This window comes from Suncus etruscus, chromosome 6 (genome assembly GCF_024139225.1).
Source record: "Suncus etruscus isolate mSunEtr1 chromosome 6, mSunEtr1.pri.cur, whole genome shotgun sequence".
Classification (NCBI taxonomy): domain Eukaryota; kingdom Metazoa; phylum Chordata; class Mammalia; order Eulipotyphla; family Soricidae; genus Suncus; species Suncus etruscus.
In genome coordinates, this window is record NC_064853.1 from 63,188,121 (window position 1) to 63,204,599 (window position 16,479).

General features: G+C 31.8%; 2 protein-coding genes across 2 annotated transcripts in view; both read left to right on the top strand.

Moving 5' to 3' along the window:
* Window positions 1-15,842, top strand: part of BCHE (butyrylcholinesterase) — a 74,534-nt gene extending 58,692 nt beyond the window's left edge. Inside the window, exons 3-4 of the mRNA XM_049774455.1 lie at window positions 5,934-6,100; window positions 15,488-15,842. Of these exons, the coding sequence (XP_049630412.1) occupies window positions 5,934-6,100; window positions 15,488-15,612 (292 nt within the window). The 3' untranslated portion in view covers window positions 15,613-15,842. The remainder of the gene's footprint in view (window positions 1-5,933; window positions 6,101-15,487) is intronic.
* Window positions 3,228-3,651, top strand: LOC126010869 (guanine nucleotide-binding protein G(I)/G(S)/G(O) subunit gamma-10). The gene has a single exon (XM_049774487.1). The coding sequence runs from the start codon at window positions 3,232-3,234 to the stop codon at window positions 3,436-3,438; it is 207 nt and encodes a 68-aa protein (XP_049630444.1). The 5' UTR covers window positions 3,228-3,231; the 3' UTR covers window positions 3,439-3,651.
* Window positions 15,843-16,479: the final 637 nt, after the last annotated feature.

A 16,479-nucleotide genomic window follows, 5' to 3' on the forward strand; every position in this document is an offset into this window, starting at 1 on the left:
ATCAGCGCAAAGACCAAGACCACCAACCACAGAAGACAGATTAAAATGACACTGAGAGAACAGAACTTCTAGAACCACAAAGAAAGACTTCATCATAAGTTCTACTCCTTGACCTGGGCAGATAACGAGATCTCTAGATACAGAGGTCTGATTTTATCACCCAGGGCGGAGCAGAAGTCTTCCATACACCACAAAAGCACCAAGGGGAGAGTTAAATGAACCTGAAAAGAGTCTATAGTTAATCCCATGACAATATACTTCAAGGGTGGAGAAACCCTGTATCTCTTAGGCCAAAAGAATTCCCTTTCGAATGACCCCAATATTTTACTGTGCATGTGCAGGAGGGAAGAAAAAGAAGAAAAAAAAAAGGGCAAAAAGCACAAAACAATTTTTTTTATGGATATTTTATTTGACACTTCTTTTTGTACTGTTGTGGTGTTTCACTTTCTTTTCCCCCTTTGTCTCTCAAACCTAGGATGAGAGCCTCTGAAGGACTCTGCCCATTTTCGGCGTATTTGATTTTTTCCCCAGTTTATTACTTTTCTCTTCTTCAAACAAAACCACATAACTTGAACTATCTAGTCTTGCCTCCCAATTAGAGGGGGAAATAAGAGAGGTACCAAGACCAAACAGGTATAAGACCACTAAGTAGTAAGCTAGGCACAGAGGGGACCACTTATTCTAGCAGCCCCGGATGAGGGAAGAGGATATGGGAGGTAGGTAGGGAACTGAGGTGGTAGGAGGGCAATTCGGTAATGGGAATTCCCCTGATTTTATGTTAATATGTACCTAAAATATTATTGTCAATGAATGTAAGCCACTATTATTAGAATAAAAACTATATTAAAAAAGAATATAAATATAATAGATTAAATTTTATGTTGTGTTTTAGGATTGTGTATCTGGAAAACATATTTAAAAATGTTTTTAATAATCTAGTTGATAAAGCTAGAAATAATTTTAAATGTCTAGTTGCATTTTTAAGACATTAGATTTTTTTCAAATTATAGAGTGAAATGTCCCATCTCGTCAATAGAAACTTAAATCAAGGTTTGAAAACTATATATGAATCCATGGGATATGAATTTTATTATCTATGAATTGCAATGAGTTGAAATGGCAAGGGATATTTCATAGGATAAAGTTTGTTAAATAAAAACTGTAATTGTCATTAAAGTTTCACTCAAACTCAAATACAAGTCAGCTCAGTGTAAGTCACAATTTCGGAAACCAGAAATTAATGTAGAGTTAAAACAGTTCCATGAGCTAATTAGATGAAAAGTGGGCAATTTAGGGACATAAGAATTGCTGCATTGAATCAAACCAATGGTTCTCCTGGTTTAATATCCAGCCTCTAGCAGCTGTACTTGTTAGTTTCTAAAGCTTTAAAAGAATACTTCATAATTCACCTAGACAAGTGTGCCATCTGTGATCTGAAGACATTTTCTTTATGACCTCTCTCAAATAATACCCTAAAGGAGAAGGTTTCAATTCTGCTATGAAATTGGCTTAGCTTGAGTAAATCTGGCTATTATTAATTTTTATCAAATCACCCAATTCCTGCTAAAACAGACTAGTACATCAAGAACCTATTTATGTCTAAAGTTTCTGAATCATGTTTGAATATGTCTACTTCTATAATAAAATATGAATTTCTATTGCTTATTCAATATGAGTTCTTGATGGCAGATTTTGCCTCCAGATAACCATGCTGGATGAATGCTTCTCTTTGAAAATAACTGCTTCTGAGGCTTTGAGGAAAAACATATTTTATGCACTCTTCACTACTCACAATTCTCTATATCATTAATATACTTATGTAAAGAAAATTAGTAAAGAGTATATTTTTAATATAAGCTGATTATTCATTATAGGTAAAATAATTCTGTTAATTTCTTTGAACTTACTCAAATGTCTTTGTGATTTAGTTCTATTTCCTTTTGCTTCATCAACTAGAATCTTATTTTTTATTAATCATTGGATTATTTTATTTTATTTTTATTAAAACCATTGTGATTTACAAATTCCTTCATAGTTGTATTTCAGACATACAATGAATCAGGGCCAGTCCCACCACCAGTGTTGACCTCCCTCCACCAATGTTCTCAGAGTGCAACCTATACGACCGCCTTTTGCACCCTGGCCTGCCAGTATAACAGGCCCATTTTAAGTTTAGATTGTTATAGTTTGGGCCTGTTGATTTTTATTATTATTTTACTTTGGCTTTGATATTTAGTTCTGTCCTTTTTTGTCTATCAATGAACCTGAGACCACTTAGCCCTGGTTTCAATCCTTTCTCTTTTCCCCTCTTCTTAATTTTATAGAAAAAAAAATCAGAAATATGAGGTTAAAAAGAAGTAAATCATGTCCAAAGGTTCTTAGCCAAAGGTGGGAGCTCCTGTTTAAAGGATAAAAAAAGGGGGATGGTGGCAGTTTTTTGCATTGGCACATTACAAGGTGAGGAAAACAGAAAGAAAAATACTTTGGCCTATAAAATAGTGTGTCCCTATACATGAAGCATCCTGCCATCAGACCAACTACCGGCTCCAGTATACTAAGTTGTCTGACCCCAAAATCTTTCTTCATGGACCTAGGAAAAGTGCTCCTCTATCATGATTGTCACAGTTAGGCTTCTGAAATTAGAGATCTTGGTTTCTGCACAGATCTTATGTCAAAGTCAGGCTGTCACAGAGCTTCTTCTGGCTTCATCTTACCATTCGGGCTGAGGCAAGAAAATCCACCCTGAAAACAAGTTGTTGCTATTTCCAAGTCAGAGTCATTAGGGTGCCATAAGAACTGACCTATAAATTTCATTTTTTTAATGTACCATTCTTTGCAGGCAGGATTCTTTCCTTTTCTGACAATTTGTGAGCACTTGTTTATGCTTGATTTAAGCTATCATATCTTATCTATTCTTTGTTTTCATGAATGGCCTTTATTATGATTTTTTGTTTGTTTGTTTGTTTGGGTCACACCCGGTGACGCTCAGGGGTTACTCCTGGCTATGCGCTCAGAAATTGCTCCTGTCTTGGGGGACGCCGGGAGATCAAATCGCGGTCTGTCCTAGGCTAGCGCTGGCAAGGCAGACTCCTTACTGCTCTGTGCCACTGCTTTGGCCCCAAATTTCTGGAGGATGACTGTTATGCTAATATTTATTTGTATCTTTAAAGAATATGATAGTATCTTGCTTAAGAAAATTATTATAGGCCCAGAGGGAGCTTCGCCGCCGCCATGTCTTCCGGGGCCAGCTTGAGCGCCCTGCAGCGCCTGGTGGAGCAGCTCAAGCTCGAGGCGGCCGTGGAAAGGATCAAGGTCTCCCAGGCTGCCGCAGAGCTTCAGCAGTACTGCATGCAGAACGCTTGCAAGGATGCCCTGCTAGTTGGTGTTCCAGCTGGAAGCAACCCCTTCCGGGAGCCCAGATCCTGTGTTTTACTCTGAAGACTGTACAGAAGAAGTTTGCTGAAGAATGTTTTCCAGTGCATATTATGAATGGCTGCCTCCAAGTTCCAAGAAAACACTTATCTCTCGTCAAATTACTTTAAGATATTTCAGACATTTCCTATGACTTAGACCTAGAGCCAGAATTATACAGAAATTTGCCCTAACTCAAACCCAATAAAACTAGAATAGATTTAAATAATAATGATTTGAATTTTGCGTGGGAGAGGGTGAGAGGCTAATACTCTGTACTTCAGACAAATACTTTATCACCAAAAATTCCAAAATGGACCTCTTTCATTAGTAAATTTGTATTTGTATACCTGGCATATTATGTATGTTTTGTTTACTGTATATTTACATTTTGGGGAATGAATACTTGTTTATTAAAAAAATTTTATCATTTGTTGTTCCTGAATAAGATTTTTGTATCATGGCAAGATTTTTTTTCTAGTGAACTTACAATTTCTAAATGAGACATAAAATTGGAAGAAATAGACTTCAATAATCAAATGATATCTTGAACTTTCTTAATTAAAATTTTGTTTTAATTTAAACACTATGAGAACAGTAAACTTTTTTTAGACAGACTAGTGTAATAAGATTGTCCATCTGTGTATGAAGCCAAGTTAATCTTTGCCTTTTATAAGTTTCTTTTTTTCTTTTTTTTTTTTTTTTTTTGGTTTTTGGGCCACACCCGGAGTTACCAGAAATAGCTCCTGACAGGCACGGGGACCATATGGGACACCGGGATTCGAACCAACCACCTTAGGTCCTGGATTGGCTGCTTGCAAGGCAAACACCGCTGTGCTATCTCTCCGGGCCCTTTTATAAGTTTCTTTACATTGTACTTATACTTCAAAAAAGAACTATTATTATCTCATCTTTTAAAAATGTTTAAAATATGACTTAAGGAACATTGCATATTATTAAAATCAAAGTAAAATGAATATCTTACAACATAAATGCATTCTTTTTTTGTTTGTTTTTGTTTTTTGAGCCACACCCTGCTGTGCTCAGGGTTTACTCCTGGCTCTGCTCAGAAATGACTCCTGGCTAGTGGGACCATATGGGATGGTCACAGATCAAACTCCATAAATGCATTCTTGATGGTAGAAGTGTTTGATGATGTGCCTTTAATTTGGGACAACTTTAATGGATATATTGTGTCTATAATCTTTAAAAAGCTTGGAAATAAAATTTGTTTAATTCATTAAAAAAAAAAAAGAAAATTATTATAAAAATAAATCCACAAAATTTATGTTCATTAATTTGAACTGCTTTAAAAATGTTTGTTCTTTGAATTTGTTACAATTTTCTGGATCAATAATGCATCACTGATTACTGCAAAGACACAAATAAACCCCCAAATATAATTTCATAAATAGTCAAGTGTTATTAAAATTTTAAAATAACATGACACAGCAGACCTAGGTTTGATCCTTGGTACCCCTATGTTCTCTGGAACCAAGCTGTGAATGATCTATGGCAGACAAGTGTAAGCCCTAAGCATCTCTAGCTGTGGTCCAAAACACAAAGCACACCAAAAGGTAAAAAAAAAAAAAAAAAAGTCGTTGATTAAAATAGAGGAAATTTTGAGATAGTAAAACGTGGTGGTTCTAAATTGTTTTAGTGTCATGATGTTGAGAAATAAAGGATGACAATTAGAAGCAATAATGGGGTAAATGTAAGGATAATTAATAGGTGAGACAATATTAAGAACTGTCAATGATTTCATAAGTTAATCCAAAAAAATAAGTATGGCTGCATATTTATGTGAACCCAATAAAGAATTGTGGCAAGAGGAAAAAGTTTTCAACAATTAATTATGTGTATGTATTTGGGGGAGATAGGTGACCGTTTGGGACCACACCTGGCAGTTGCCAGGGTTTATTCGTGCCTGTGCTTAGGAATCACTCCTATACTCCTTGAAGAGTTTATATATTGTTCTGGGAATCTAACTTGGTTGGCAGTGGTTAAGGCAATCAGTTGACAGCTGAACTCTTTATTTGGACCCAACAATGAGGTTTCATGATGAAGTAATAATTTAGAATGAGATTGAATATGTTTTCAAGAGTAGTGCTGTATATTTGACCCCAGACTCAGTTAATATTGATAAGAGAAAATTAAATATAATTAACTCAGTAGATAGTGAATAAAAGTATTAATTTTCATTGTGAAATGTTTAGGCCTGGAGTAAGGGAAAAGTTAAACAATTGCTTGTATATGAGGAAAACCTTGACATTATTGAAAGATTAAATACTTTTATTTCTTTGTGTTGAAAAGAAGTACATAAAAATTTAACTATTTTACTTCCAAAATTGAATGCCTCAATATAATAGAAATTTCTTCTAGATAATTTATTCTTGATATTATCAAAACAAATTCACATATTTTTCTGACTTTTTAAATCTAATGTTAGTATTTTTATGAAGTAAAGCATCTGTGTGAACTAACAAAGCCAATAGAACTCTTTCTGTATTTAACTTTTTTAGAAATCCGAATGGGATCCAGAACAATAGTACAAGATGGCCAATTTTTAAAAGCACTGAACAAAAATACTTAACTTTGAACATAGATTCACCAAGAGTATATACAAAACTTCGTGCTCAACAATGCCGATTTTGGACACATTTTTTCCCCAAAGTATTGGAAATAACAGGTGTGTCTTATGTTTGAGTGTAATATGTGATCATGTTTAATTGACATAATCAGCTGTTTTATATTCATAAATTCATAATAGGTAAAGAATTGAGTTAGACTTATTATGTGTATTTGAAATTATAAATGTATTTGATTTTAGTAAATCTTGTATTTTAATACTGTCTTCCAAAATGTTTAGATAACTTTTGAATAGCATGTTAGCAATAAGATAAAGAATATTTAATTCTAAGATAAAGAATAAAATATGATAAAGAAAATTTAACTCTAATAGTATGCTTAGAAAGACAGAAAATATGAAATTAAAGTGTGTTAGTTTGTAGTCAGACAATATGTAAAGTTAATTAAATATATTAATAAAATGTAACAAAAAATAAAGAAATAAAACATTTATACTAAAATAGGTAAAGACATTTATTGACAGATAATAAAGTCTTTATTTTCTAAAGTATAAAAAATCTAAATTTACACATTAAGAGGCACAATGAAATTATCTCTAAATAGTTTGAGTATGGCTATATATACATATAAGATGATATTTGTACATTCTATACAATATAATAAATAATATTATGTTATTAATATACAGGCAATGATTAATTGTATTTATGTATTAGTAAATAATAGGAAAATCAATTCAGATTATTTTATTAATTTAAAATCACAATAGTAAAATGATTCTGTTTTCTTGAATTTTTTGGTTTGGGGGCCACATTCCGTGTCAGGGGTTATTACTGGCTCTGAGCTCAGGAATCACTCCTGCCTGTCTTGGGGGACCATATTGGATGCCAGAAAATCAAACCTGGGTCAGCCATATGCAAGGCAAGATATCATATCCCCAGTACTATTGCTCCTGCTCCAACCAAGAGACAGAAAAATTTAAGAAAAATTGGGGTCAAGAATTATAGTACAGTGGGAAGGGAACTTGCCTTGCATGCAGTCAATACAGTCAATACAGGTACAACCTAATGTACTCTGTATGGTCTTTTGTGTATTTCTGGGAGTGATTCCTGAGGACAAATCAGGAATTTTTATGACTGAAACCCAATTACAATTATGTTTGTAAACACGGTTTTGGGCACCATAAGGTGTGGTCATAAGTGAAAAAAGAAAAGACAAATTTATCAACCTGAATATTCCCATGGGTGATAAAAAAATTTACTCATGAGTACAAAGGTTTGCTTGATTTTAAAATGTCTCACTTGTTTAAAGAATGTAATTTTCAGGTTCTTTATTTTTTATATGAATGTAACTGACTTTCAACCATAAGATATGTTGCATTCAACTTACTCTAGACTTTGCCATTCTGTACATTGTAAATCTATAATTTTTAGCTCTCTGTAACATGTAATAATATGCTAGATGTTTACCATGTTTTAGTGAGCTTGGCATATTCATTTCAGGAAAATATGCACATCTCAGAACTATTTGATTGTTCAAGCTGCCTTTTGATTGTCAGACATTACTCACCAAAATAATAATTATGTACTCCATCTGTTTGTGAGATATTTCTGATATACCAGTTTTCTCGGTATTACTAAGTGTTCTATGGCATAATATATATCCAAAAATGGGCTTCTGCTTCCCTTGGCAGAATCACAGTACTGCCCTTGTTTTTTCTAGGTATGAATAACAATGAGGTTACATATTTAATCTGCCAAAAGACCAGAAAAGGAATGACTTAGCATTGAACAAGTGACATATTCTTAAGCTTTACTTAAATATTTTTAAATAGAGGGTCATATTTTGGAGAAAAATGAGAGGGGTATGAAGGGTTTAATGTGACTAATTTATTGTAAGTTGAAATAAATGGTTCTGGTTTAAGCACTGTAGTCATTGAAATACATTGGTTGATAAAAATAAAATTTAAGGATGAACACTTTTAAAGATATATTTCAAAATTTCTATATTGGAAAATGTAACTGCTGCAAGTAATGCTGAAAACAATCTCCTAAATCTTTGGTTATCTGCTAGACTGCTACTCCCTCCTGTGTGGTACTGAGCAATCTTCTCGTTTCTAGGGAAATAACATACTTGGTTCTGGAATATTAACATTTTCTGAGATGGTTTCCGATGTCTTTTTTTCATTAATATTTTTGTTTGTACCACACCTGATGGTGCTCAGGCTTACTCTTGACTCTGAACACTTGTGTCAGGCTCAAAATACCATATGGGGTTGCCAGGGAGTGAACCTGGGTTGACAAATTCCCTACTCATTGTGCTCTGGCCCCTTAGATGTCTTAAAGGCATACTTTTAAATTAATTACTTTTTTTTGAGACTTTCCTCAAAATCACATGATGTTTTATTTATAAATTTTTATGAAAATAGTGTTTTGAATAATATTAAATGATATTTATATTCAAACAAACAAGTTAAGAATATGCTTTTAATTTTATAAATAAATAATTTCAGATGATGAAACTTTAAGAACACCCATTCTTATAATTCTCATTATTTTAGGTTGTAATTCATAAAAATGTAATTTTCTATATTTAAAATTTGCATTTATTCAGATATTCTAACCGAAACCTTTAATGAAATATTTATTTAAAATTAGATGTAAGAATAAAGATATAGCAAATAACTACTACTGAAATTCATTTTTGCTGGCAGTTGTAATTTGGCCATAACCATCATACTGAAATGACATCTTTCTCTGTGCTCAGTAATCAGTTCTGATGGTATTCATGGTCTTATATATGTTCTGGAATCAAACTAGGTTTGGCCACTTCTCAAGTAACATTCTTAAACACTTATATATATATATATATCTCTAGACTTTCCTGGCTGTAATTGTATAAAATAAATATATTACACACATTTAGATTATAGTCCAAACCATTTAAACAATAGTTTATGTATATGAAAAATATGTATTCTCAAAATGAATGCTTAAGACTTGTTAAAACAATAAGAACTAGTACTTACCATTATGTTTAAATTTAAGAAATATGCCTATGCTATTATTCATGTATCTTAGACAATTAATATATTAATAAATAATAAAACATTGCATGATATATCAATGTCAATAAAAGCAGCATTTTTCACTAAAAGTATTAGCTTTTACTTAACAGTAAAAACTTATTTTTTATAATACAGGAAAAAAATGTTTGATCTAACCATTCCTCTTTTTGTTTTAGATTAAACAACAAGATCACTGTTACTTGCCAAAGAGAAAGGGCTACAAAGATAAATCTAAATACTTAATCACCATTAGATGAGAATGAAAGTAGTGAGAGATACTTACTACAGTTTGGAATGCAACTTGACCTGTAAGACAGCTCCCACTGTCAAACTGACATAAAAATGTAGGGGCACTTTCAATCTCACCCTTGGAAAAATAAACATAATTCAGATTTCTGGAGAAAGTAAAGTGATTTTTTTCCTTTGCAATTTCTACATTTTGTCACATTTGTCCTGGTTCTAATGATTTACCTTGTGGGACTTTTTTTTTTAATTTTGTATTTATCATTATTATTGAACACTCCTAAGATGTAGTTCATTTTCTATGCTGCCTTCTTATGCTTAAAGTGTAAAAGTTTTATACTTCCTATGCTTATATCATAAAGATATATCATGTTTTCATGAAGTAAGAACTCTATAAATACTAATCATTTCTACATCACTTTTAATAATTAAGATAGTTTGAGCACACAAATGTTAGACAAGCTGAGGTGTTATTAAACACATTGTAGAAGAGAACTCTGTATCAGTTGATTATGTTTGATTTCCATGAAAATTTTTAGATTTACTTGAAAGAGTATTTGAGAAAGGGGTTGAGCCACAACAGGTGTCTCCTCTGGATTTACTTCTGGCTTTGTGCTCTGAGACAACTCCTTTCTGTGTTCTACAGACTATAGAATGCTAAGGATTAATATCTAGTAGGAAATAAACAAATGATCTAACCACTGTACTTCAGCCCCAATGAGTATAATGGGTAGGATATTTGTTTGCCTCAACCTTAAGATCAATAGACCCAGGCGTTATGCTTGAGTATCACTTGGTGTGGCCCAAAACTCCCATCCAATTCTCTTGTAATTAAATACATTTTTCATAAAAATGAAAAAAATAAATAAAAGAATATTTATTCATTTATTTTTATTTTGTTGCCACACACAGCAGTGATCAGATTCTGTGCTCTGTGCTCAGAGATCACTCCTGGAAACCTTTAGGGATGCTATCTGAATGTCAGGGAACGAACCAAAAAGTAGGCATATGCCCTACCCCTACTATTGCTCTCACAAATCGTCCATTTTTTCCCACTGTTATATAAATAAACGTATACTCCTTCCTTCCTTCCTTCCTTCCTTCCTTCCTTCCTTCCTTCCTTCCTTCCTTCCTTCCTTCCTTCCTTCCTTCCTTCCTTCCTTCCTTCCTTCCTTCCTTCTTCCTTCCTTCCTCCCTCCCTCCCTCCTCCCTCCCTCTCTCTCTCTCTCTCTCTCTTTCTTTCTTTCTTTCTTTCTTTCTTTCTTTTCTTCTTTCCTACCTTCCTTCCTTCCTTCCTTCCTTCCTTCCTTCCTTCCTTCCTTCCTTCCTTCCTTCCTTCCTTCCTTCCTTCCTTCCTTCCTTCCTTCCTTCCTTCCTTACTTGCTTCCTTCCTTCCTTCCTTCCTTCCTTCCTTCCTTCCTTCCTTCCTTCCTTCCTTCCTTCCTTCCTTCCTTCCTTTCTTTCTTTCTCCCCCTTTTTCTTTCTTTCTAGATTTCTTTCTTTTTCTCTTTCTTCTATTTCTTGCTTCCTTTCTTGCATCACCAGGTGGCACTCATTTGTTCCTCCTGGCTCTACGCTGGGAAATTGACCCTGGCTCTGGAGACCATAGGATGCTGGGGATTGGACCTACTTTTATCTTGGGTCTGCCGCGTTCAAGGCAAACATCCTACCACTGTGCTACCATTCCCACCCAATAATACTGTTTCTTGTGCTTCCATCACTTTTTATTTCTCTCCCTTTGCTCTCACTTTTCAGTCACCCTAATCACTCTGAATTTTATAAATTGTCAAAACCTTTCCAACCTCCTTTCTGTTCTTTTCTGTATTTCAAGAGAAGCATTCCAGTTGGCACTTACACACAGAAACACTATGTACCCTAGAATTCCTAATTGCAGAGCCAAGAGTAACCCCTAGGGCCGGCCCCTGGGAGTAATTTTTGAGTGCATAGCCAAGAGTCACTACTGAGCACCTATAGTTTTGGGCCCCAAACCAAAAATAAAGCATAGGCAAACAGGTAAAGATTTTAAAAGTTAAAAATAAAGGGGCATGGATAAATTAGATAAAGAAGAAAGACAGTACTATTGTGAGAAAGAAAATTGAATATTTTTGTGGGGAAGTTAATGACATGTAAACACATATTGGTTTCCACTGTGCATACATACCTGTCTTAAACTTACAGAAAGTAACATCAATTGAAATATGTTAAGTAAAAGTATAAACCTAATTATAAGCTAAAATTAAATAGAATTCATAATATCAAATTCTCATGAAAATTAGACAATTATAAAATAACAGTTAATAATAAGACATTTGTGATGGTTTATTTTGAACAGGTAAATTTTCATTTTGTTAGATAATTAAAATCCTGAAAAGAATATTTTAGACTTGCTATAACATAATGCTCAATAAATATATAGTTTATTTATTCTTACCCAACTATATTAATTATGTTAAAATATTTTATTGTGTTCTGTTGTAGAATTCAGACTCCACTACCATGTTTTAAGATAAACACTGGAATTTATTATTACACAAATGAAAATTATTACAGCATGAAAGTAGTGGATTCAGAAACTATGACATGCACAGAGCTGCACATAATGGCTAGATTAGAAAATCAGAGAAGAAAGTACGAGAAAAATATTTATTGAGATGCTATATAAAAACATTTAAATAAAACTTGAACAGTCCTTTATTAGTAATTTTAAAAGGAAGACTTGTGTGCTGTAATAATTATACCTATTTTAAATTTTACCATATGTAGGATTTGTTTATTTGATTGCTGATAATGTCATTACTTGAAGGGATGTTTTCATATCTATTATAAAATAGTAAAAAAATAAAATATGAATATAGAGTATATAGTGCTCTTTATGTAAAATCAGCGAAAAATCATTCAAACTTAAGTATTAAACTTTAAAAAAATAATTTGTTTTTGTTGTTCAAATTTTGATATTTGAAGGTATCATCGGTCTTTCCTCTTTAACAATTGATTTGTTTTACTTATAGTCATGCAGAAGTTTATTTTTTTTATCACAAACACTGTAGGTAATTAAAAGATAATGATAAATATTGCTCTCCCACTATATTTGTGATCACTTAGGTATTTCTGAGAATGTTAATGTAAAATCTTAAGCAGTACAACCCTCCATTAATTAGTACCCAAGAAATCTTGAAAAGCACATGTTCATTCCGTAAAACTGATGATTGCTTTAAAATCTTACAACAGGTTTTAGTAGAACAAGTCTACACTTGTGATTCTAAATTTATGAAAAAAAATTTGTTCTGTCCCTTAAAAATATTCTATCTGGGACCGCAGACATACTACAGTGGAAAAGGCACTTGACTTGCATTCTGGTGACTTGAATTCTATTCCTCACTTACAATGTTCCCAGAAGCTTTTCCAGAGTTATGCCTTAATGCAGAGCCAAAAGTGACTGAACCTGTGCATCGCCATCTTACCTGGGAGGTGGGGGTGTTAGTTCTCTACAAATATTTGCATTTAGCCAAATCTATAAGCTAGGAAATCCATTTTTCTACTTTTCTTTTTTTTTCTTTTTTTTTTATTTAAACACTTTGATTACATACATGATTGTGTTTGGGTTTCAGTCATGTAAAGAACACCACCCATCACCAGTGCAACATTCTCATCACCAATGTCCCAAGTCTCTCTCCTCCCCACCCGACCCCCGCCTGTACTCTAAACAGGCTCTCCATTTCCCTCATACATTCTCATTATTAGGACAGTGTCAATAGGTTTGTTAGGATTATTGAGAATATTTCAAGAAAGAAAATATTTTTATTTATCAACTATACACACAAATGCTAAAATGGCCTTTATCAACTTTTAAATGAAGTAATTTTTTCGTAAAATCATATCATGATTTTGTTATATGTGTTATGTATTATATATAACCTATCATAATTTTGTTATACATTGAAGTATATTTAAATAGTGTATCTGAACCAGTAATATTTCTGATATTGAAAATTTTACCAAAAGTTACACATGGCTATAATTATCTCAACACAAAGTAACTAGATTTGAAATGAGAAGATAAAAAGGGAAAAGTAAGAGACTAGAATATCTCCTAATTTGAGATTTGGTTTATGTATCTAGATATATTATTAACTTTTATCATGATGTAATCAACTCTGGATTCTATTAGAAAATAAGTATTTTAGATTTTATTGCACAATGTTCAGTAATTCTAGAAAAAAGGTATACTCAAATTTAGTGATTTTTTACACTCAAAAGCATATAGAGAAATAAATTTTAATAGAAATAAATGTTTCTGGTAACATTCTATGTATAAGAATAGAAAATAAGATCAAAGATCTTTAATGTAAAATAAAAGTCCATGGTCTGAAGATTAAATTTTCAATTATTTTTGTTATATTAAAAATATTGATCATTCTACTTGACTTTAGATTTTGTGTTTAAATAATATTTGAGCCTGTTGTAGAGCATGAATAGTTTTTTGAATACTTTTTCTTCTACATCTCAAGATTTTGATTTCTTAATAGTATTTACCTTTCAGAAATGTTGTCATTGATGTTTTAAAACTAATTTTATAGAAAACTTGATGTTTTGTACACATTCTCAAATAATATTTCAATGTCCAACCATTATACACATTTAAAACACAAATATATCTTGGTGCTGGACAATAGTACAATAGATAGCACAAGATGATTTGAATTCATCACTTGGATCCCATATAGTAGTCATTCCTCTAAATACTACCAAGAATAATCCGTGAACATAGAGCCAGAAGTAAGTTTCGATCAACACCTGTGTGGCCCAAAAATCAAAGCAAATGAAAACAAACAATTGTGTTATTTATATGAAACATTAATTTTATATATTCAGAAAAGCAATTGTTCCATTGTTAATAATATGAAGGAAATACACTTTCTAGAATATGTTTGCATACATATATTAATATAGGATAAATTTACCTTATTCTAAAAAATTAATAGCCTACAAATATAGTTAATATTAAAGCTTTACATTAAACTAATGTCTTGAAAATTGTGTAGTTCTTAGTTGAAAATAGTTGGAATAATGTAATATTTTTAATTAAACATTGATATAGCATCCTACAAGTATAAAACATACTACTAAATTATGTAGCTATAAATCGTAGTTATAAATTGTCATAGTTATCTAGAGAATACTCTAAGACATATTATCCTTATAAAATGTATTTATTTAGGAATGTGAATATTTAAATGAATGACAATTTAAAAGTTTCTACTGTTCTAAAATTGTATTTTTATTAATCAATGTTTTGTGTTTCTTATATTATATATACCTTTTCTGGTTTACTGTCTTACATTAATTCTAATATAGACACTCATCTATACTGATATAGACATACACTGAAAATTATTAAAAAGGAGTGATAGTTACAATAATGTTTCTAATTGACAAAGTAAGCATCATTACCTTCATTTTATTATACTTTCACATAAAAGCTTTAATAAACTAATTTTAATAGTAAGCATCATTTTGAACTAAAATATAGGTAAGTGCAATATCTATATAGACTTACAAATGCAAAGATGTAATAGTGCCTTTTTTTTTTTTTGGAGGGGGGGGCCACACCCGGCGGTGCTCAGGGGTTACTCCTTGCTGTAAATAGCTAGCAGAAATAGCTCCTGGCAGGCACAGGGGACTATATGGGATTCCGGGATTTGAACCAACCACCTTAGGTCCTGGGTCAGCTGCTTGCAAGGTTAATGCCACTGTGCTATGTCTCCCGTCCCATCTCTTAGTGTCTTAATATAATTTTATAGAGAAGCCTTTTCATGTAAGTAATACTCACCTATTTTATACATTAGATTTGTTTAATGAGATATTTGTAATGGAAAAGTGGTCAAGAAATGAAGGCATTATTTATATGTAATGTAATATAATTTTACAAGAAAATACATCCACTTATTTTGAGTTAATTATTTTCATATTACAGTCAATATTTGCAAAAATATTAATTTTCATTTAATGTCATATTTATTATTAAATATTTTCAAAAGTAAAATAACCTGTGAAAAGAATTATCTTAAAATTTTAGAGCAGCTCACCTGAAGAAAGTGATACCTGTAGTCAAAATTATTTTTCAATTTATAAAAACAGTTGTTTATATTAATAAAACATATTCCTCATGTTTTATAGGAAATATAAATGAAGCAGAACAAGAGTGGAGAGCAGGATTCCATCGCTGGAATAATTATATGATGGATTGGAAAAATCAATTTAATGATTACACTAGCAAGAAAGAAGGCTGTGCATCGCTTTAATGAATAGATCTGCCTTTATAGAATGTTAATTTTCCTATAGATGAGGGAAAAAAATCAGTAGTTCTGTTACATATTGAGTAAGAAAACTATTATATAGTGGAAACAAAAATGCCAGAGGAAGAATATTGATTCCTCATATCTTTCACTCACTTAGTGTTGTACTGGCATTTCAAAACCTAAATGACTAAAATGTGTTTAATTAAATTTTACAATAAAAGCTTGACAATTAATTATATGTATATTGAAATAATTTGTAATTTCAAATTTTCACTTTGCTATATTTTTTCAAATTTTACTCCCTCTAAAAAGAGTTGCATTTTGATTTTGGTTGCACATGTATTTTTATTAATATGCATAATGGAATATTTTTAAAAATTTAATCTTGCATACACTGAATACTACTATATCGATGACTATTCACTTTAATTTCTGAATATAATGTCAATGTCCAATAAAAACAAAAGTTAGTGGCTGGCATTTTATATAAAGGATCTTAAAAAGTGCTGGTGTACTTTGTAAATCATTTATAATAAAAGCAAAATCGTCACTACAAGGTGAGAAAATGTAATAAATATGACTTCTGTTTTTAATGTTTACTATTGAACATTTTTTAATTTTTGTTGAAATAAAATTGTGTTTCCATTTAACTCTGATATATATTAGAGTAGCATTGTATGACTTCTACAATTGATTTCATTAAAGTATTCATATCCTTCTACCCTATCCACTAGACACTTACAGTCCATTTGACTCTTATCTCACCAACTTTGATAAGCTAAATCCTGCAGTCTAAGAATTTGTTTTCATTGCTCATTGTTGATTTGCAAGCCTTGTTTTTTATATCAACTATCAGTAATATAATCCAGT

Excerpts from the sequence above, each read along its gene's own strand:
- LOC126010869 (XM_049774487.1), top strand. The coding sequence starts at position 3,232 with ATGTCTTCCGGGGCCAGCTTGAGCGCCCTGCAGCGCCTGGTGGAGCAG.